This window comes from Macaca mulatta, chromosome 14, assembly GCF_049350105.2.
Source record: "Macaca mulatta isolate MMU2019108-1 chromosome 14, T2T-MMU8v2.0, whole genome shotgun sequence".
NCBI lineage: Eukaryota > Metazoa > Chordata > Mammalia > Primates > Cercopithecidae > Macaca > Macaca mulatta.
Genome location: NC_133419.1, coordinates 77753322 through 77777493, shown reverse-complemented (window position 1 = coordinate 77777493; position 24172 = coordinate 77753322). Strand labels below are relative to the sequence as shown.

Here is a 24172-nt window from a genome sequence, read left to right as displayed (position 1 = left end):
AGCCAGTGATATTGTGTTAGTACTTCTAATGAAGAAGAAATAGAAAAAAGAAGGAAAATCAAACTAAAAATTGATATCAGTGGAAAAGTACGTAAAGTATATTCCAACAGAGGACGTTTGAGATCTGTCACTAGAAGAACAATTGAGGAAGTCGCAAGAAGAACGAACTTACAAAGTAGTTACAGACAAAGACGTTTCCATGTATTTATTCCTTATTGTCATCCGGTAGTATGCTAAGAATATACACCTTTAAGCAAATGCCCAGATTGCAAGGATGTAATCCAGGGTACTATTCATACATTTCCATAATAAAGAAAACCCAAACTGGTAGATGAATTTATATAGAAACACCTTTAAAATATTGTTGAACAGTTGATGCTATCTGAAGTTAAGATGTAGGTTCTTAAATTAGTAACATTTGTGTTCTACAGTGTTTTGGTTCTAGTATCTTGTTTTCAAAAAAGTAGACAGTATTATAGATTATAGTTAATATTCTTTGCCTATTTGCAGTAGAAAACTTGCCTGTGATGAATATTTTTGTATTTAAGGCAGTGGAGATGGTATATTAGTATATATGTTTGAACATATGAGGAATAAAAGTGCTATTCATACAACATTTCAGGAAGTAATAAATTTGGTACTCTTTCTGAAAGCTTTGAGTACTCTATCAGATTATACTTTAAAAGAACTGAGAACAAGGAACCCTTGAGTTTGTTAGAGTCATAGGTGCAAATTTTTTTTGGTGCTTTTCACTATTCTGTTATAAAATAGGAATTTGTATTTTATTGCCATTGATTAAAAAAACCTTTTCTCTAATTTGTGAGAAACATCTTAATAAAACACTTTAAAAAGAAAAAAATGTATAGATTACATCACTGTTCTACTCACAGTACTCCAGTGGTTTCTTATTCTAGGTCTAAACTCCAAAGGTATTATTACCGCCTCTCTGACTTGACGTAATCTGGTTCCCAACTAACTTTCTGACCTTGTTTCTTTCCTTACTTCCCCTTACTGACTTTGTTACAGCCACATAGGTAGAATTCTTAAGGGTTGTGGGAACACACCAAGCATGTTTCTGTCTCAGAGTCTTTAACTTCTTCCATCTGCCAGGAATATCCTTTTCTCAGCCCCATGGCTTGCTCCCTTAATTCATTCAGGTCACTGTTATATGACATCTCATTAGAGAGGCTTGCCCATGCCTATGGTATCTAAAATAGTGTCTCCCCACCCCCCAACCAATCTCTGCTCCTATGTGGAGCAGAGACTTTGGTGATTGTTTTTTACTCTATTCTCTTCTAGAATGTAAGTTATAGAACCAGAGGCTTTATCCGTTTTATTCTTTATTTAGCCCCAGAGCCTAGAATGGAGCCTGGCACACAGTGAATGGATGGATGGATGGCTAGATGGGTAGATGGATGATGAATAGTGGAATGTGTGGCTTTTGTTTGAAACAGAGATTTGTGATTATTAGACATAATGATAATTTAATTGATTCCTTACATCTTTCTAGCTCTTTACCATTTTCAGTGATTTTATGTTCACTTTGCCTCATTTCATCCATTTAATGGCCCTCTGAGGTAGGCAGAAAGCTGTAGTCATTATCCCTATTTTATATATTAAAAATGTGAGACTTAACTTAGACCCTTGCCCAAGGACACAGGGCTAACAAGTAAAAATCTAGGTAATAACCTAGACCTTTCTCTCTCTGACAGATGTTATTATCACTGCCCAAAGCTATCACCTATGGAAGACAGAATCTTTTACTGAGGAAGGTGATGAAATCCCCTTCTCTACAGTTTTATAAAGCAAACAAACCTAGTGTTTATAGTATACATCAGGGGAGCTCCAGGGCTACCTGATGATGAAGAGCCTTGCTGAGTCAACTTTATTCCCACATTAGGTTTTTAGTTAAATTTTGTTGACTAGTGGGGAGAAAATAAATTAGAGCAGAAAAATATCGAAATACATATTTTGACAGGGAAAGAACCTCTCTTGAGTTTTGGAACTGAAAACGATTTAAGGTCATCCCTCAAATTATAACACTCCTCTTCCTTCACATTCCTCAGGTGATTAAACTTCAAACCAAGAAGACAGATTTATTGCCTGTGGTCACCACAACTGCTTATATATGCCCAGCACTGTCAGTTTTTAAGTTATGCTTTGTGCTGGAGGCCCTGTTAAAGTCTATGAGAGTGCCAGTTTTTCCTACTTTTGTATGTCAAATGTGGTAAAAGACAGTCTTCCACAGTCAGTAGCTCTAGTATATTATTCCTTAGTTCTTCCATTTATCCCGTTATTCTGACTCTTGACCTTCCTCTTAGGAGGCTCCAGGTGTCAGGCAGGAGGGGCTCTCATCCTCTGTCTATCGCCTATACCAGATGGTCACTACTTTAGGACATGGACCATCTTTTTCATCTTTGTACATTTATGTCAACAGTATCAGTCTTACTGAGCACAAAGTAGGTGCTCTGAAAATACCTGAAACTATTGAATTATATCAGTATATATTAAAAGATCCCCATTGCCTCTCTGGTTCTTTGCTGACCAAATGATAGAATCATTTGGTCTCTATCAAAAATCTCATGTTTTGGAGGCATTTTGTCTCTTAATTCTGTGTAATAAACAGTAATGGCATGCTATTTTTGCCTGGACCTGCCCTAAAACCTGCCACTCTTGGCCCAGCTCTGTTACAGTTTGCATGGGGAAATCAGGTTGTCACAGATTGTGAGCAGATCTAATTAGTGATAAGTTCCATTCCAGGGTAGGGCGGAAGCTTAGGGAAATAGTATCCAGTCTGGGGAGAAATTCATTGTTCTCTTTAGACAACATGATCCTGATGCTGATGTTCTTTATCTTCAGGTTGAGGTGAGGACCCCTGGTGACGTAATGGGTCCAGGAAATTTTTGCAAAGAGAGGAAAAGGACAGGGCAAAAGCCTGTTTAGACTGCCATTTACCATATCAGGAGAGAGTAAGAAATTATAATGATGAATTTTGAAAAATTAGAAACTTTTGATCCCTTCCCTACATTTCATACTTTATTTCCTATTCAGTATGGAGAGCAAAATTCATAGAATAAGAAGGTACTGTGAGCTTGTCTTCAGGGGTTGGGTTGGGGGAGAGGCAGGTAGAAAAGCTGTAAGCTAGCTTCCCATTCACAGTTAGGCTTTGGGTGGGAGAAGGAAGCTCCAAGGGATTGAGTGGATATGATGGCTAAGAGAAGAGGGAGAAACAGATTGAGTTTCTGAGACTAGCTACACGGAGGTGAGAGCTTGGAGGCTAATGTGGATTTCAGAAGGGGTATCAGGTTGGGGTTTCTCCCTGGGGGGTTTGGTGATCCTGATAGTTAAGTTCCATGGCAGCTGGACCAGATGCATCTTGCTTTTCTTCTTTGCACAGAATGTGAAGGCTGTGTCTGAGACTCCTGCAGTGCCACCAGTTTCAGAAGATGAGGATGATGATGATGATGATGCTACCCCACCACCAGTGATTGCTCCACGCCCAGAGCACACAAAATCTGTGAGTCTTTGGGACCTGGACAGTTTTGTGATTTATTAGAGTAAGTGGGGAGAGGGAGGAGTTGGTGCTAAGACCTAGAAATTTAATATTCTGGTAGGGGTCCTTAGATTTTGGAGCTGGTGAAATCACTGAACTACCTTGACTAAAGGTACTTTCTGTATGATTAAAGACAAAAAATGGTGTATTTATTTATCATCGGTTTGTAGATAGTCCCAAAGTGTCCTATGTAATTGATGTTTATACCAATCCAGTCTTGGTTTGCTTAGCCTGTTCTCCACAGATAGGACAGGAAGATATACAGGATTGATGCTACTTAGTGCAGGACAAACATAAATTATTCCAGTCTCCAGGGAAGCAACAAATTGTCTTGCTACAGATCTTTTCTTCTCTGTTAAATATGCAGCATTGAGCCTCTTAGAGCATTATCGATAATACTGAAAGACCCAAGAGAATTTATAAATACATTAGCGCTATTAATATGCTGGGCATCAGGAGTGCATTTTGATGCCGGATGTTGGCAATGATTTCTGTTTAACTTTCTTTGAAGTTCCTGCATCTAAGAATAGCCATAGTCCCTCTACCCTTGCTTTGAAAAATCTAGTCCCCGTGCCTTTTACTTAATTTGGCATCACTGAGCACTGACCTGCCATCAGATGATACTCTACTAGTGTTTCTTTGTTTAGGTCCATAATGAAGGAACCATCTAGCACTTCTGTGATCTTGAAAATAAATAAATAAATAAATAAATAAGGGCTACCTCTGGAATACGGCATTCAGGGAGGTGTTCGAACAGAAATTGGTTGAGTGACTATTGGAGATGCTGTGGAGGAAATTCAAAGGAATTATATGACCTTTTAAGATGAGAACTTATAAACAGAATCTGTGGAATCATTTTCTCTGTAGGTCACAAAGTTACCTTAAGGGAAAATGGGCTTCAAAATTGGAGAGTTGTTAACACTGATACGTTTTTTTTTATTTGTAGGCATGTTCATTTAAAACATTTTTTTCCCCACTAAACCATGAACACCTCAAAAAGTAGAGGAAATCCATATATATGTATTTCTAGTGTTTAACATAGTTCTTGGCACCTGCAGAGGTGGGTAAATATCAGAGGACAGTAAATATTGAATTAATTAATTAATTAATTGATCTTCGTAGCATTTCTTTCTAAAAGGGTATTGTTAATTCCTAATTTATAGAAGAAGCATCTGAGATTTGGAGAGGTGAATTGATCTGCCCAATCTCTTAGTAAACTAAAGAGCCAGGATTTGAAAGCAGGTAATTAACGCCAACTCCAGGTTGTTTTCCACCATAGCACAGTGGTATTTTTGTGTGTACAAACCTGTGCTAGGAGCCAGAGAAGGAGACTATTAGAGAAGGAAAAGGCAAAGTTTCTGTCTTCAGGGAGACATATCAAGACAGTCAAAAGAGGACAGGGCATGAAAGTATAGGTTTAGATACCTGGGATATAGTTTGTCTACAGGTACAAGAATAGAAAATTGAGAAATCATTATACTAGAGTAGTAATCAGGAAAGAAACCATCACCTCTGATCTCAGTGTCTTGGCTTATTGCTGTTCCCACTACTGGAAAGTTCTCTCCCATTTCCACCTATTAAAAGCCTCTCCAGTCAAAAGGTAGCTTGGTCAAGCAGTCGAAGGTGCAGGATTTAGTAGGCTTTAGTCTCTGTGGAGCCATGGGTTTGAGTCCCACTGCTGCCAATGGCTTTGCATCATCCAGATAAATGATCATCATAGATAAATGATCCTCCGTTCTTTGCAGAAACCTATCCATCCTTCAGGATCTAGCTGCAGGATCCTGTTTGTTTATTTATTCCATCAAATATTTACCTGAATGCTTGCTTTTTTTTAGTAAGTGGTTAGATGGAGAAACTCAGGGATCAATGACCCACATTCCCTGTCCTTATACAGTTTATGGACTATCCAAAAGATAATTGTGATATTTTTATGATAAAATCTGATAAATACCTTGAAGCATCTCCTAGGAAAAAGTATAACTTATGATCACTTCTGTACCTCAGTAGTATATAGCTTGCTCATTTTTTTATAACGTGTATCACTTTCTGCCTTGTAGTTATGATTTTCTCACCTCCTTTATGAGAATGAGAGGATGGGGCAGCATTTTGTACAGGGTGAGGCAACAAGTAGATTCTCAGTAAACGTTATGTAAATTAATAATAGGACATTTAATATTTTTAAAAGGTAAAGTTTGAGTGCTTAATGTCTGCTGGGGATGATTCTGATTACCTAACATATTAATCAGTTTACTCCTACAGCAACCCCAAAGATAAGTGTCATTATTATCACCATGTTATAGATGAGGAAACTGAAACACAGAGAAGTTAAGTAACCTGCCCAAAGTCAGGCAGAAGGTAAGAATAAGAGTTGGGATTTTAGTTCAGGCAGTCAGGTCCCAGAGTCTATGTTCTAAATCACCACACTCTACTGCCTCTTGATGAAGAACAAAAGTAGTTCCTTCCCTGCAAGGGTTCAGGATGTAAGGAGGGAATAACTCAATAGAAGTTGGTGTTGTGCTAGTAATGCAAAGTGCTGTGGGAATACAGGATATTTCTTTTAGCTTGGGGAAGCATAAAATATTATAGATGAAGGGGATCCTTATCTAATAGAATTGTCTTTAACTAATTTCTTTTGATAGTTGTCTAGCCTCTATTGAATATCTTTAGTGCTGAGACTCACTTCTTTTGTTTACAGTGAGAGTAAGGAAGGCCATTTTACCCAGAATGGATGGGCCTGGGCACAGAGGAGGAGTAATAGAGATTTTGACATAGGAGAAAGGATGAATTTATTGGGGTTTGCTCTGTGGATGTTCTAACCTCACATCTAGGAGAGGTTCCCCTGTGCTGACAAAGGCTGGTCTTGCCAAAATTTTGTCCCAATAATGCAGGTATACACACGGTCTGTGATTGAACCACTTCCTGTCACTTCAACTCGGGACGTGGCTACATCTCCCATTTCACCTACTGAAAATAACACCACTCCACCAGATGCTTTGACCCGGAATACTGAGAAGCAGAAGAAGAAGCCTAAAATGTCTGATGAGGAGATCTTGGAGAAATTACGTAAGGAATTTGTCACTTTCTGAACCTTTCTTTGCTTTATGACTGGTCAAGCACAGAGATTTCCTGGTCGTAGGCTTGGTCCATGCAGCTGGCTGGCCATGCTTGGTACCTTAGCCTCAGACTGCTTCTCCACCCTGCCTCTGCACCTATGTTCCCCATCTCACAGCCCTGGTTGGATACTGTGTTAGGATGGGGATGTGGTGAGAGAGTGTAGATAGCTCACTTTGAGGGCAGGGTACCCCTCACCCCTAGGCATGTGTTATAGAGATGACATCTAATGAATTGTCTAGAATGCCATGCTTGAGAAAGACTGAGGACCTAGTGGAAAAGGGCGCTGTGATTGATTATTGATGTTTTGCCATTGACCTAGGAGAAGACAGATCTGCCATCTTGGTTGTAGGAAAAGAGGGAAGGGAAGTTAACATTTTATGTATCAAATGACAAGCAAAATATTTTCTTGATTTTTAAAAAATTTAATTCTCTTATTAACCCTGTGAAGAAAAGTGTTGTGATCCTAATTTTTGCTATTAAGATAATCTGAGGCTCAGGGAGGCTAAATATCCTGCCCAAAATCACACAGCTAAAAAGTGACAGGGCTGAGGTTAGAACACAGTTTTTGTTCCTGTAAGTAGAGCATACTGCCTCTTGCTGTCAAGTGGAAACTTCCATTTTACTTTCTTTAGCTGCCAGAAATGGGGGTATGTTAGGGTAGCTTATTTCTGTGTTTCAGTAAACTGCAGGAGAATTCATATTAGAAGGAAGAACTAGGTTGATCTATGGGCTTGGAAGAATCATTTGACAAGGGCTTTAATTTATTCACTGTGTCTACTTACTTCCAAAAAGGATTCAATGTGACCGACTTGGCGACGTCTGCAAACTGGCATTGCTTTCTGGTTCTCTAGTTCTTCCTGATTAATTTGTATATGACTTTAAAACAAATTTTCACTGTTTTAAAAATTGCCCTTTTCTGGATCCCTCATAAAATGACAAAGTAAGAAAAGCCACTTCCCTAGTCATCTGTTTACTCCTGTATGTAGTCTTCTTCTCTAAACCAGAGTTTTGTTTTGTTTTGTTTTTTTAACAATAACATTTAGAATTATGATTCAGAATTAAGACTTGGCCTGGGAGTTAGGACACTTGAGTTGAAACTTCTGCTCAGCCACTGACTTGTCTTAGGCAATTTTCTACTGTTCTCTAAACCTCATTTTTCTCATTTTTAAAATAGGGATGTTAATACTTGTCTCATTTGCAAATCAAATGAAGTAATATATGTGAAAAGTACCAATTCCTAGTAATTGGGTGTTAATGGAGAGTACAGTGGACCGGGAGACTAAAAATGAAACTCCTAATCTTAGCTCTGACACCAATTTGCTGTGTGACCTTGGGGAAGTATCTTCTTTCCTTCTGTGGGCCTCAGTTTCTCCATCTCTAAAATACAAGTTGTAAAACCCAATGGAAAACCTCTATGTTATTGTGCTTGAAATATCCTTTGTTGTAAACGTCTTCTCTACTTTATCTCTCTGGCTTTTACTTAAAGTAGAAATCAGTCCATATGTTACCTTTCTGAAGCTTTTCCAGTCTTTTTTTTTTTTTTTTTTTTGGTGCCTCTTTCTGTACCCCTTTGGTATTTATCATAGCAATTATGTTTTCATGGAACTTTATGCTTACTTATCTGTCTCCTCCATGAAATTGACCTTCTAGAGAGCAGGAACTGCCTTGACTGTGTCATATCTCTTCATTCCTAACACAACATATGGCTTGGTGCGTATTAAATGAGTAAATATTTACTGATTGTATTAATTAAAACATGAATGACTTTTAGGAGTTTAGAAATGGAATAGCTTGCTGTGAATCAAAGCAGTCAAGGTGATGAAACTTTTGGTTGGGACTTATGGGGGAAAAACTGAGGGCCTCTTTAGAATGCTTTTTGGCTATTGGAGGTAGTTCTTTAACCCATGCCAACTCCAGGGTTTGGGGAAATGTGGGACCTTTTTTGTATCTTGATTTTGGAAAAAATGATTCATGGTCTCTGTTTCTTTCAAAGGAAGCATAGTGAGTGTGGGCGATCCTAAGAAGAAATATACACGGTTTGAGAAGATTGGACAAGGGTTAGTAGGGGCATTTTCTTTCCCTGGAGAAATGACTTTAAAGTGTGTGTGCTGGCATATATGATTTTGCTTTTGTTTTGCCTCTCATAAACCTTGTTCTTCTTTCTCCACTTCACCCCTCACCCATCTGGAGTTGTTATGTTAGAATGACTTCAGATTTGGCAGAATTGCACTTAATGTGAGAGATGTGCCATTAGCTGACCATGTGGCTAAAAATACCCCTGCAGTGACAGTGAGAGAACGATTTTTTTTCTTAGCACAAAGCCAGCTTCCCAAATTATAACTCTGCTTTTCTGGATGAACCCTGTTTGTCCTAGTACTGAGCTCCAACAGCACTAATATAAAATGGAAGACCCAAACTACAAACCCTTCTACTAGTGTAATAGGACCTATTTTTCTAGGTAGATGCCGGAATATATCCATCTGGCATTCATCCTTCTCTGTATTTTGTATGCTGCCCTCAGTGTAATGAATTCAGCAAATCTTAACTGAGTTCCTATTGTGTGCTAGGCACTATGAATTCAGAGACAATCGGTGCTTTCAAGGACCTCAAGTCAACAGAAAAAGATAGGCAAACAATTGTATAGTCATATGTTGCTTAACAAAGGGGATATATTCTGAGAAGTTCATCCTTAGGCAATTTTGTCATGTGAGCATCATAGAGTGAACACAAAACTAAATAGTATAGCCTACTACACACCTAGGCTATATGATGTAGCCTCTTGCTCCTAGGCTACAAGCCTGTACAGCATGTTACTGTACTGAATACTGTAGGCAGTTGTAACACAATGGTAGTTGTATATCTAAACATAGAAAAGGTATGGTAAAAATACAGCATAAAAGATAAAAAAAAAAAAAGGTGTATTTGTATAGGGCACTTACCATGGATGGAGCTTGTAGGACTGGAAGTTGCTCTGGGTGAGTCAGTGAGTGGTGAGTGATTGTGGAGACCTAGGACATTACTGTATACACTACTGTAGACTTTATAAACCCTGTACACTTAGACTGTACATTACATTTATTAAAAAACAAAGTAATTGTGCTATGACGTTATAACTGCTACAGTGTTACTGGGTGATAGGAATTTTTCAGCTCCATCATAATCTTATAGGACCACCATCATATGTGGTCCATTGTTGACTGAAACATCGTTATGTGACACATGACTGTCCTGTGTTTTTAAAGTTTGGCTGTTATTTTGAGTGAAAGAAGCCAGATATGAAAAAGCAGATACTGTCTCATTTGATTTATATGAAATTCAAGAATAGGCACAAGTAATATATGATAATAGAATTCAGAATAGTGGTTATTTCTGGGAGGAGGATGTAGAGTGGGAATAGGCATGAAGGAATCTTTGGGGGTAATGACTGTAGTGTCTTTTGAAAGTGTTTGGCCATTTTTTTGAGTGAAAGAAGCCAGATATAAAAGAGCAGATACTATGTCATTCTATTTATGTGAAATTCAAGAACAAGCAAACTAATGTATGATAATAGAAGTCAGAACAGTGTAGTTATTTCTGGGAGGAGGATGTTGAGTAGGAATAGTCATGAGGGAATCTTTGGGGGTGATCTTGATAGTGAACACATGGGTGTGTAGATATATAAAAATCAAGTTGTACACTTAAGATTTGTGCAAATTAAGTTATACCTCTCTATAAAAAATAAAAATAATGAGATTTCTAAAGACCCACCAAAAGAGATAAAAAGAAACTGAAAAATAAAAATGTCTGGCTCTCAGTGTTAGTGGAATGAAAGCTTTGTTGCTAATGATGTCATTGAAATTTTCTTTTTTTTTTTTTTAATTATACACCCAAGAATTTCCGAAAATAAGATAAAAGATTGCATAATATAGGAAGGTTATGTTTATACAGCATTCTACAATTCACATCTGTTATTTGCATTTATTGTTTAATCCTCAAAACAACTCTGGGCTTGAGTGGATCTCAGTTTTTTTCTGGTTGCAGTGTTTTTCAGACTAGACATGCTTTTGTGAGTCTGAACTGGTGTAAGGTATTTAACACCTTGAGAAAAAAATTATTTTGCTTACCTCAGAGTAATGTGGGATGGTATTTCCTTTAGGTAGTGAAATTGAGATATTAAGAATATAGCAGAAATGTACATGGACAAGCATAGGCAAGTCAGGTTTCTTCTCTGGACTGGAGTTTCTTCCTGTAAATTTAAGGAAGACAGGTTGTAAATTGAGGGCCTTTTACAAAACTCCAGAACTTTTGTGACTTTTGTTTTGTTTTGTTTTTTAGTTACTGATATATGAGACCTATAAATAGGCAACATCTGCACGATGTTCTTTCCTTGCTTACTTGACAGGTCTGTTAGTGCTAAAGGAAGAATGAAATATTTATTAAGCACCTATGCTGATGTTTCCACGTTGCATAATTTTTAAAATATAAATGCCACACCAATATGATGAATTGGTAATACTGTAATTTTTGCTTGCTTTTATTTCTCCTTAAAGACCTGAAGATTATTATTCTTTTGGACTTGGAATTCATAGTCTAATTATATGTCTATTCAAGTTAGAAATAGGTATTAACCAGTGGGCCTGAGTAGCTTTCTAGAACTTTGTAATCATGGAGACAGTCCCCAAATGTCCAGTGCCCTGAGGCTTGGGCATGTTTGCCCTTTAAGAATAGTACATCTAGTAGGATCAGGAAAGGATGGGGTTAGGAAGACAGATACCAGCTTTATAACAGAAGATAGTTAGGGGCAGGATAATCAGGCAGCGAAGAAATAACTGCCTATGCAAGTCATCCAATCCTTATTTGATAGCCAATATGTTATAATCACAGTTTCCAGGAATGTAGCTAGGGTCCCAACTAGAGAGTGATGGTTAGGGAGCTGGTGACCATAGTTTCTAGCTGCAAGGCATGCTTACACGTGACATTTCCCCCTGGATTGACCTGACTTCTCCAAGAATTATAATCTCAGGGCTTGCCTAGGAAGCAGTCTTGTAATAGAGCAGAATTTTAATTTTCTTCAAATTGCATCATATGTACCCAACATATGGCATGTATAGGTACAAATATGTTTTACAAATTACTTACCTGTAAATACACAGGGTTTATGGTTACAAGCATAAAATGAGGGTTTTAGTTATTTTGAATGGATTTAGTTATTTTGAATGAATTATTACTTTACTAGCATTATTTCTGCATTTCTTTCCCCCTTCTCTGTCTGTATATATGAATGTGTGTATAATTACATACATATGTGTACACACGTGTCTAGTGGGGTCATTCTTACCTTGGGGGTGGGGCAGAGGTACCCTCAGATCTTCTGGGAACATATATGTTTGAAAGAGTATATTTCATATCATTTTATGTTTGAAAAATGAAAACTAAAAACCACTTTTATAATACAAACTACAGAAAACAAAATTTACATATCCTATTGATGGAATAAATGATTGAAAACCGTTATTTTATTTTAAAGGGTCAAAGTGTATCCTATAATATTAGAGCAGGAAGGGTACTTTGAGATTAGATTATTCAGTGTGGTTCTTCAAGTTTTTATAGTTTTTTACTATTTATAGTTTTTTGATGGAAATTTTCACAAAGATAGCATATATAAGTATACAACTCAATGAATTTTCAAAAAGTGAACACGCCCATGTAACCAGTACCCAGATTAAGAAAAAGAATATTACTGATACCCCAAAAGTTCATATTGCTTTTTGATAAATATATAAGACATGCTGGCTCACCCCCAAATACATTCTGAAATTCTCTCCAAGACCCCTTTCTCCTCACCTCTCACCCCCTAGTTGAAAATCATAGATCTAATCTTACCCCTTTTATAGATGAAGAGTTTGAAGCCAGAAGAAATTAGAGCCACTTGCCAAGGGTGATGGAGGCGAAGAGAGAAGCAAGCAGGAACAGGAAATTAATATATATTGAACATCCGTTATATGTTATGCAATTGGCTAAGTACTTTACATGAACTAATCAATTTAAATTATCTTATATTCTCTTATGTCCACTTTACAAATGAGGAAAGTGAAGCTCAGAGAAGTTAAATAACTTTCTTAAGATCCTACCTAGTAGGTACTAGGTAGAAGTAGCAGGTTGGAATTAGGTCTCTTGGCCACTAGAGCCTACATTCTCTTTACTACCACTTAATGTCTTCTTAAGTATGAGAATGGATGATGCAGGGACAGGATTATTTTTACTGCTGTTGTTTTTGACACTCACAGATTGTGTGTAGAACTACATTTGACAAATATCACTTCATTGAACACTATTTTTTTTCCCTCTTTCTCTGCCACCTTACTGTTCAGTGCTTCAGGCACCGTGTACACTGCAATGGATGTGGCCACAGGACAGGAGGTGAGTATCCACCACCCACTGTTGCCCTTTAGTTCTGTTTCTTTTTATTTGGGATTAATTTTTAGCCCATGTTAGGTAAATAGGAACATTTCTAATTTCTTTTTTTTTTTTTTTAATTGAGATGGGGTTGACTCACTCTGTCATCCAGGCTGGAGTGCAGTGGCGTGATCTCTGCTCACTGCAACCTCTGCCTCCTGGGTTCAAACAATTCTCCAGCCTCAGTCTCCTGAGTAGCTGGGATTACAGGCACCTGCCACCATGCCTGGCTAATTTTTGTATTTTTTAGTGGAGATGGGGTTTTACCATGTTGGCCAGGCTGCTCTCAAACTCCTGACCTCAGGTGATCTTCCTGCCTCGGCCTCCCAAAGTGCTGGGATTACAGGCGTGAGCCACTGCGCCCAGCTGGACCATTTCTAGTTTCTTACTGTAGCATACAAGAGTCAAATAGCAGGCTAACATGATGAAACGTAAGGTTTGGACTAAGGTGAAATAGTTAGATGGAGGGAAGTGGATGGATTTGAGAGATACTTAGCAGGTAGGTTCGACAGGATTAGATGATTGACTGAATGTGAACATTGTTTACAAGTGAGTGATATTATTCAAGGAGAAAGGAAAAAGAAATTGGATATTGCCTGATTGCCAAGTGGATAGTTGCTTATACAAGTCTGGGGTTGGGGGAGAAATCTGATCTACAGGAGATTTAAACCATGTCTCTTGACTCCTAATCTACTGGTGCTACCTTTACTTTTCACTGAACAGTGCAATCCTCATTTATTTGGAGGCAGTTTTTTGTCCCTCTCATTTCATTAAGCCATGAGAACTATAGCTAAAGCCTGCTGACCCAAGGTCTTATATTCAGTAGAAGGAAGTTAAGAAGGGAATATAGAGTACTTGAGGTTTCCTTGCATTCTAATATTTGGTTGCAGAGTAGGAGTGTCAGCCAGTGAACTGGATGGCAGCTGCCCCAGAGAAGTTCTTTCTTCAGAGAGTACCGGGACATAGCAATTGAGAGAGGCACCTCTTCTTCCAATGAAAATAGAGTTGGGGTCCTGTAAGGGAGGCTGCTAGACACGTGCTTCTATATTTCTGGTGGTTGAAACCACGTGGCATCCTGGAGAAGTCATGGTTAATAGCGGTAGCATATATCTCACTAGGCTCTCATGAGTTTTTCAAGTGTTAAAGCCAAATATTAAGGCTCCACCTAGGGTAAGCCAAGTTTTAAAAATCATTATTATGGTTAAGGATTTATTCATTGTTCTTTGACGTGAGAATGCAAAGAACTAGATGCTTATAAGCCTTTAGCTACTTATATAACCTTGGGCAAGTCATCTGACCTCTCTGAGCCTGAATTTTATATATTTATAAAATGTGCATGATAAAATGTCCACAAAAGTGTTGAAAGAATTCAGTAAAGCAATACATGTGAAAATGCATTATAAACTTTATGAACTACATATTCATATTTATTCATTTTTACTCATATGCATATATATGTATTCCACAAAGCATTTGCTTTATGCCACACCTTATGCTAAGAATTCTGTGAAAGTTCACAGACATTAAAATCATGTGTAAATGTAAGAGACCGTAATTTCCTTTGTGTACATATAAAAGCCTTGTAATATTGACAGAAATCTGCCTTAAAGTAAAAATAATGGTGAGGAAGGAAGGATAGTATTATCATGACATTTTAATGATGGTGAATATGATGCAGAGATTAAAATAAAGAAGGTTATACCAATCCTGAAAAGAACTCTATGAGGTAGGTAATATTATTTTTTCTTTACTGCTGAGGAATTTGAGGCTCAGGGTGTATAAATAACTTTTTTGCAAAGTTGTATTGTCAGCGATTAGCAGGGACTGGTTTAGAATCTTCGACTCCTAATCCTGTGTGTTTTGGGCTGCAAGAGCACAACAGAGCTGAGGTTAGATACTAGAGTCCCTTGTCGTGTTTCTGGCCTCTCAGGCCTCACAGTCCTTGATGGGAGGCAGGTAGGTGATGATGGTGGTTTCTGGAAGGCCTGGAGGCTGGCTGTGTGAGAAGCTGGCCAGAGGAAAGAGAAATTTAAATTCATTGTATGCCTGCCTTGTGGTTACAAAACTATGAATGGAAGGGAGTCCATCAGGGTGGCTAATGCAGTGTGGTCAGGAAGGCTTCATTTCCTGCCCCAGGGAGAATAAATCTTTAGTGGAGTCAGCAGGATGCTCTCGGTCTTTGTGAGTGCGTGCTTATTGGGGGTTATCCAGCTGAGAAGGGCAGACCTATTGTCTCACGTATAGGAAGAATGTTAGTGCTGGGAAGTCTTCCAGTTACAGATCAACAATTATTTTTCAAGCGTGTTTTTAGAGAGAATGTGTATAATAGAAAGAACAGACTGGAAGAGCCTTTGGAGTCACATGGACCTGTGGATATTGATTATGACCTTAGAATTTTCTTGAGTCTTCGCCTCAATTTTCTTACCTGAAAATGCAGATCATGATTCTTACTTTGCAGGGCTGTTAGGTTTTACTGTGATAATATAAGTAGGGCATCTAGCACAGAGCCTGGCACACAGTTGGTATTTGATAAATAGTAGTGGTGGGAGAGTGGTTGCTGTGCCAAGTACTTATTAAATGATGTTATTACTATGATTACCATTTTCATTATTGTCTAACTTTATTGCTTATTTACTTATATGTGAGTAATGCATTTGCCATTGTCTCACTTGGTATTCAAAACAATCTTGAGAAGAGGGGAATCAAGGTTGAGATTATCTTCAACGTATTGATGAAGAGACTGAGGCTCAGAGAGCTTGTGATTGGTCAAGGTCAGTAAGTGACAGGTCCTGAGCTTAAGTTCTCAGAGTTCAAGTCTAGTTCTTTTTCTGTTATAGGAATGCTATATCCTAGCCTATATAGGTGGGGTCTGATAGATGAAGGACACAGCCTAGCCCATAGTTAGTAGCTATTGAAAAGGGCTCCCAGCTGGGCACGATGGCTCACGCCTGTAATCCCAGCACTTTGGGAGGCCGAGGCAGGCAGATTATGAGGTCAGGAGTTTGAGACCAGCCTGGCCAACATGGTGAAACCCTGTTTCTACTAAAAATACCAAAATTAGCCAGGCGTGATGGCGGATCCCTGTAATCCCAGCTACACGGGAGGCTGAGGCAGGAGAATCGCTTGAACCCGGGAGGCGGAGGTTGCTGTGAGCAGAGATTGCCATTGCACTCCAGCCTAGGCAACAGAGCAAGACTCTGTCTCGAAAGGAAAAGAAAAAAGAAAAGGACTCCCATGTCCTGCCCCAGCCTCCATGTTAGCCTCTTTATGCCTCTCCTTCCTTGCTGCTGCCAGCAGTGACCACTGTGAGGTTCATAAGCAGTGTCCCATCCTCCAAGATGGCATGAGTAACTCAAAAGACATTCTTCTAGCTCCAGTCCTTAATGTGTGTTATAAGGGCTAACTATACTTAATATCTTTAGATCAACATGTTGCTTTTCAAACGTTAGGAAAAACTAATGCTCAGCTGTTATAGACAGCTGCCACCAGACTAGAAGCTTGACCTAACAGGAAACTCCACTCCAAAGCAATTTTTCCTTACTTGAGGTAGGGAATGGAGGTGGTCAGATTTTTTTACAGAATTACTTCTATTCTTAATGATTAACTTGGTCTCTGCAAAAGACTGTCCATTCTTGACTTGAAGAAATAATAGAGTCAGGGATTTGTCACATAAAAGTTTGAATCATTCCTTCTTTATACTTCTTGCTGCTTCTAGAAAGACAACTTCGTTCTATTAGATGTTCGTGTTCTTGTCCACTAAGCAGGAAAAAGGCAAAATATCTCTAGAGAATGAACACTTAGAAAATAATTTAAAGTATACTCCTATGGGATAGAGGAGCCCATTGCCATTTTTTTGTTGTTTTTATTTAAAAACAAAGTACTGACCAACCTATTGACTTCTCTCTTGCCCTCTTTCTACAGACATTTCTTGAGCACCAACTCTTATGTGTGTAAAGGCCTGTGTTTGGCATTGGGGTTCTGGGCTTTCAGTCAAGCCCTCAAACTTCTTGATACACTACCCCTAACTAATCATTACACATGATAGCAAGTTGTAAGTTCCATAAAAGAGGGATAAATATGATCTTATAGGGCTTTAAAGAAGGGAAAAGGCATATTGGGTTTGGAGAATGAAGTTTCCTTTGGCCGGATACAAAGCGTAAGTAGCTTTTGAATGTATGGAAATGATACAGGCTGTTCCAGATGAAGAGAAGATTCTGAACAAAGGAAGGGGAACTAGATACCAGGGAGAACATGGAGTGTTCTCCATGAACACTCCTCTGTGAAGGAATAGAGTTGGAAGTAAAGTAGGGGCCAGATCATGAGAACTTTGAATGTTGTACTGAGAAACATTTCTAGGCAACCAGGAGCCATGTAAGTTTTTGAACAAGGTTATCAAATGTGTACTGTGGGGGAAAATTAATCTGGCTACATGTACAGGATAACTTGGCATCCCTTTTGAGGGTTCTAATCCTGATTTTGCTGTTGAATAGCTATGTATGCAAGTCACATCCTCTCTGAAACACAGTTTCCCCATCTGTTGAATCATTAGTAATATTTAGCACGCAAGGTGTCTTTGCAGATTAAATGAAATAACAAATTTGAGAACACCTTATAATAGTACCTTACGTATAGAAGGAATTGATACCAAGTACCTTAGAAACTAAAGTATACCTTATATTCATGTTGTCTGGAAATTTATTATTTCTATAGATAGAACTCTCATCCTCCTTTTCTATTCTTTCTTGACCTGGTCAACTCTGATTTATCTTTCTACACCAGGTTCAGAAAGTCACCTCTCCCTTTATGAAGTCCCTATACTTGGCCAGATTGAAAGAGTTCTTGGCTTTTGCCGTATTCTGTGTTTTGCTAGCATTTTATATGAACCTCTGTTATAGCATCTCTTTTCTGTTGTGACTTTTTAAAAGTATTTTTCTACACCAAAGTTTGATTCTGAAACTTTGGTGTATATCACAGTGACCTGGAGGACTTATTACATCACATAGTTTCTGATTTAGTAGATTTGGGGTGGGACCCCAGGTTTTTATTTCCAACAAGCTCCCAGATGATGATAATGCTGGCTTGAGACCTCACTTTGAAGACCACTGGTCTACATAGACAAATTGTGAATTACTCGAGGGCTAAGACTGTATCTTACTCATCTTTGTTTCCTGAGTACTTAAGGTCTGGTACTTAGTAGGTGCTTAATAAATGGGAATGACTATGGTTGCACATTGAATATACTCTGATTTCAGGTGGCCATTAAGCAGATGAATCTTCAGCAGCAGCCCAAGAAAGAGCTGATTATTAATGAGATCCTGGTCATGAGGGAAAACAAGAACCCAAACATTGTGAATTACTTGGACAGGTATGGAGTGGTGGGTCCCATCAGAGGGATAGGGCCTTTGGGACTGACTGGTAGACTGTCAGAGAAGAGGGCGGTGCCAGCACTCAGAACTGCCTCCATTTAAGAGTCTTCTGTGATGCTGAGCTCTCTGTAGGTGACCCTGTGTAATGCTGGACACCTTTATTGCTGGGAAATCCTTCTGTATTAGGCTGAACTCTACCACCATGTAGCTTGTAACAGTTGATCCTATTACTGTTTGTTTTGCCTAAGGGAAACCTACCAGCCCATCTGCCTGAGTCAAACATCTAGGTCCTTAACTCATTTTATATCCCAAGTCTTTCCTTATTCTGCTCATCCTCCTGAATAACTGCTTGTTTGTTTATGTTCTCTTAAAATGCAACGTGCAGAACTAGATGTTTCATTTGAGATCTGACCACTACGGAGAGAGTGGGACTCTTTCTAAACTCAACACAGCTTAATGATTTCATTCTTGTTTTATCTTTTAGGATGTGTGCTTTGACTCCTAGTAAGTTTGCAGTCAACTAAAATTTCTGATTTTTTTTTTTTACATAGCTTGCATTAAACTGGAAATACAGAGCTTTTTCACTATCTTCATTAAGTCCCATTTTTATTGTTTTAGCCCATCATTCCAGCTCATCAAAATTGTTTTTCAAAATAGTAAGAGTGGTTGTATATAATATTTGTATTGTGCTTTATTTTGTACTAAGCACTTTCACGAACAGTATCTCATTGTGAGGTAGGGTTTTTTATCCATATTTTACAGACGAGGAAACTGAGGTTTATAGATGTTAATAACTTGTCTAAGAGTAGTAAGCCATAAAACAGCAAAGCAGTGTTTTGAATTTGAATATTCCTAGCACCAATATCAATGCCCTTTCTATTATATCAGGTTCTTTTCTCTGATACCTGAACAACAAAAAAAAAGTTAAGCTTCTTGCCCAGGGTTCAGAGACATCATAGGTGGAGGTGAAATTGGACTATATCTTGGGCTCTAATTTCTTTACCTCTTATATTGCATGACCAGCTACCTCTTCCTGTTACTGATCGATTTCATAAGGGTGCCTTCTTATTCTGCATCTAAAACACTAGTAAGCTTCAGTTTCCTTAAAAAGGAAAAGAGTTGAACTTTGACATTCCCAACACTGTAAAGAATAAAGCCTTTTTCTTTGAGATGGTTATGTCTCCTTAATGTGGGTCCTGACTGGCTCTGAAGAATCCTCTGAAAGTTAGTACCTTATCATCTCTTTCAGAACTTATTATACAGAGAATATAGCTCGTGCAAACTACTGAAGGCGACAGGGGTTTTAGATTTTGGCTCAGGATATGGAAAAATGAAAGCTGTCAGTAAGGGTATGGCCTGTCTCACAAAATGGTGAGTTACCCATCAGTGGATGCATCTAAATGATAAGACCATGTTATTGAAGGAATTTGTGTTCTGGGAGTAGGATTAAGAGACTTATAGATTTGTTTATTAATCATACCTTTACTGGTATTCCCAGAGGCTTTTACTCTGGAAATCAGAAGTAAATAATGCTATCTTTGCCCTCAAATAGTTCCTGGTCTGGTATAGAAAAAAGTACACTCTGTAAAATCATAGAAGAGGATCTTAACCTGAGCATTCAGTGAAGGTGTTACAAATGAGGGTCTGTGGTTTTTGTGAGATGTCCCAGGGGGAACTCCATCACATATGGATGAACTCATGGGCAGAACCCTCAGGATGTAATCACCTTCCAAAGGCCCCACCTCCTAATAACATTAGTGATTAGATTTTCAACATATAACTTGTGAGGGACACAAACATTCAGACCATAGCAGTTCAAATCCCCATAGTCTTCTCTCTCAAAAGAGATTGTTGAAGAAACACTTAGTCTGTCATGTTTATTTGTCATGGACATTTAAAAATTACAAATCAGAACACAAAGTTTTATGGAAAGAGCAGTCGATTAGTAGTCAAAAAAATAGGATTCAAATCTTACCCTTTGCTTGAGTGCATTTGTTAAAATCTTCCAACAGTCTCCACATCTGTCCAGCAGTATTCCCAATATCAGGATGAAGATAAGATGATACCACACAGTTCAAGCCAGTGCAAGGAATGTTTTTTTCCCAATCCAGCGTCTATGTCCAAGACTGGCAGAAGACTTTAGGGCTCTAGGCTCACCTTGTTTTTATTTGTCCGATTCTATAGTAAGGAAACATTGACCAGATAGGCTAAGTGACCTTTTTATTTATCATGTAATAGGGTTGAGTGATCCAACCTCTGAGTGAAGCCATCACTTCTAACTCGTGTGAGCCCACAATCTCTCCGGGGATACCTTACTAAATGGTAGCCTTGGCTTATCAGACGGCTTTGGCTCCGTAAGCCGTTGCTAAATTCATTCCATTCTTGAATCACAGACACTCAAAGTAGAGGTCAATTGTCAGCATAATGACTATGTATACAACACTTTGCAGCTTTTAAGGGACTCATAAACATTATTTCATTTAATATTTTTAGTTATCTTTTATTTCATTCATTGATTTATTTAGTAAATATTGGCATTTGCTGTGCTGGACTCTGGGGATAGAGTCTTAAACAAGACCCAATACTTGGTCTCATAGATCTCAGATCTGGTAGGACTCTCTGGGAGGGTTAGTAGCTCTCTCTTCTTTGGGTAACATGGACTGTAAATCCTATCATTGTAAAATGTTTGGATGCTTCTAGAGGGAATCATGTCAGTCTTTCTAATTTTAGAATGTCTTCCTTTGTGTTGTGATGAAATGCAATTTTATTGTATCACTTTAAGCTAGTGATCTTAGTTCTGCCCTTTGGGGTTTCACAGAACATGTATGCTTGGTTTTCTCCAGGAGCATCCTTGAGAAATTCAAAGTTAGTGATTTTGTCCCCCAGATTCTGCTTTTCCCCAAAGTAAAGAATCTTTTACTTTACTTTGTGCTAAGACGTAGTTTCACTCTGTGTATATGCTTAGCCTTTGAAACCCAGTGCCATGGCTCAGAGTACTCTGATTGTTCCCTCTCACCCTTTATCTGTATTCCTGCAGTTACCTCGTGGGAGATGAGCTATGGGTTGTTATGGAATACTTGGCTGGAGGCTCCTTGACAGACGTGGTGACAGAAACATGCATGGATGAAGGCCAGATTGCAGCTGTGTGCCGTGAGGTAAGGCCAAGGGCCAAGCAGTCTTGGGTAGAAAGCTGCCTCCGTATTCCTGCCTCCTGAAGTTCCCTACCCAGTGAGATCTCAGTCTGGGCTCTGTGGAATTGGTAGAAATTAGTGCTGACACTCCTATCATTCCTGTATTGTACCTGTGTTTGTCATTTCTATCACCATGATTTTTTTTTCTTTAAAGATAACTTTATTCTACCCAATGTAGAAAAATTATAAAGTACTAGATAGTATATATTGTAAAAAGTCACTCGTAATTCCAGTCTTAAAGATAACCACTCTAAGCACATTATTATATATTCCTTTATCTCTTTTATCTGGGCATATATTTTAATCATTTTTATTCTGCTTTCTTGCTTTATTTTTGTGCTATAAGGAAAATAAAGCAGAGTAAGAAGGTAGTGATGGAGGAAGTTCTATTTTAGACGGAATACTCAGGGAAGGTTTTGCTATGGATTTGAGTAAACATCTGAATGATATATAAAAGCAAGCCAGCAAAAATCTAGGGTAAAATACTTCCAGGAAAAAAAAAAAAGGTCAAATAGATATTCCCTTTCTCCTCATTGCGATTAAATGTCTAGAATCAATAATATGCTGATGTAAGAGGAAAAAAAGCCCTCCAGAAGGCCTGGACAGTGTCCTCAGGGAATAACCACATTTCATTTCCATTAGAGCAAGAAGATGAAGGGAATATTCAGAGACATTGAGGATATTGGGTGTTTTGCTGATGACAGACTAGAACTTTCTGGTGGCCCAATAATGCAAAAGTAATTGCAGTTTTTGCCATTACTTAAAAAAAAAAAATGCCAAAAACCACAATTGCTTTTGCACCAACATAATAGAAAAGTTAGGAAATTAGGGGAAGCATAGAAGATGAGATGAGGTTCAGAATTTTGTGGGGATGAGTATAATAGTGTGATTGGGGTTTGATGGTACAAGATCTGAAGGCATACTGCTGAAATTATGTAGTTACATATTTAATCAGTGTTAAGAAAAATAAAATGTGAAATCAATACTGCCCTAGAAAATATGGTCCCCTTTGCAAACAACTTTGGGATCTAGAATATTCACAAGTAATTGGAATTAATTAATGGAATTAATACCAGGCTGGGATTCTTAGGGGTTCTGACTTTTTTTCCTTGTTCCACTACTAATGCAGTATTTCTTAACCTTCTTTTCATTGTCTCCTTCTTAAGGAGCCTTTTTCCTAATCATACTCCCTGCCATGAAATTTTAATATCACAGATACATAGGTCAACTGTTTACATACTATGGCCCTTTGGAGGGTCATAAACCATTGTAATACCTAAGATTTTTTTCACCACACCTGCTTACCCTCAGGAACCAAGTTTCACTAGTGGAGAATACATACATACGTATACTTTGGGAAATCATTTTGCCTCATTATTAATCTATAAAATGGAAATCGTAACATTCACACTGTATATACCTTAGGGGTGCTATATGGATGAAAAAGCACTTGGAAAAAAATGTTAATGTTGTATAATAGATGATATTACTATTCTTCAGTTATAATAGAGATCATCTCCTTTTTAAAACATCTTTACTGAGATATAATTCACCCATTTAGAGTATATAATTCACTAGCTTTTAGTATGTTCATAGAGTTGTACAACCACCATCATAATGAATTTTAGATCCTTTTTATCACTCCAAAGAGGAAATTAATATCCATTAACAGTCAATCCCCATGTCCCCTGCCCTGACTCTCCCAGCCCTATGTAACCGCTAATCTATTTTCTACCTCTGTAGTTTCCCTGTACTGGGCATTTTATATAAATGGAATCATGTAATATTTGTTCTTTTGTAATTGGCTTCTTTTACTTAGCTAGCATTGTGTTTCAAAGAATCATCCATTTTGTAGCATGTATCAGTACCTCATTCCTTTTTATTGCCAAGTAATAGAATGGACATTTGAGTTCTTTCTGTTTTCAGCTGTTATAAAAAATAAAAAATTACTCTATGAACACTTATATACCAGTTTTTGTGTGGAGGTATGTTCTCATTCTCGTGGGTATATAACTACAGGTGGATTGCTGGTCATATGACAACTCTGTACTCAACTTTTGAGGAACTGCCAAACCATTTCTGTAGTAGCTGTACTGTTTTACACTCCTGCCAGCAATGTATGAGGTTCCAATTTCTCAAGATCATTCTTTTTCATCATAATTTCTGACATCCTGAGATGTCTCCACCCTTGTAAGAAGAGCAGCTCTTACATTTTCAGGGAAAACCCAATTCTGGATATTGTTTTATTCTTAATTTAGCCATTGGTATATTCTTAGAAAGTAAAGTATTAGGTTAGGACCATTTAAATAGTATTTTCCTGTTCACTTATATCTTTAGTGTTTTTTAATTGGTAGAAGTTTCTAAAAAATTAGTTTTGGGTCAATGAAAGCAAATTATTGATTTAGTAGAAAAGCTGAGATGATCTCATCTAATTCCCACATTTTATAGATGGGAGTCCAGAATTATATAGTTAGTGGGGTAGCAGCAGAACCAGGCATTTTAATTGTACCATT

At 38.0% G+C, this 24172-nt stretch overlaps 1 protein-coding gene across 50 annotated transcripts in view; it reads left to right on the top strand.

The window, feature by feature from the left end:
• Positions 1-24172, top strand: part of PAK1 (p21 (RAC1) activated kinase 1) — a 149189-nt gene that overhangs the window by 113870 nt on the left and 11147 nt on the right. For 32 of the 50 annotated variants that reach the window (XM_077963965.1, XM_077963982.1, XM_077963967.1 and 29 more), the window contains 6 exons: positions 3398-3517; positions 6442-6616; positions 8661-8724; positions 13018-13066; positions 18355-18467; positions 21506-21623. In XM_077963965.1, coding sequence (XP_077820091.1) covers positions 3398-3517; positions 6442-6616; positions 8661-8724; positions 13018-13066; positions 18355-18467; positions 21506-21623 — 639 coding nt within the window. Of the gene's footprint in view, positions 1-1712; positions 1773-3344; positions 3518-6441; positions 6617-8660; positions 8725-13017; positions 13067-18354; positions 18468-21505; positions 21624-24172 lie in introns of all 50 variants that reach the window. The other 18 variants (XM_077963992.1, XM_077963978.1, XM_077963993.1 and 15 more) reach the window with 3 other exon arrangements.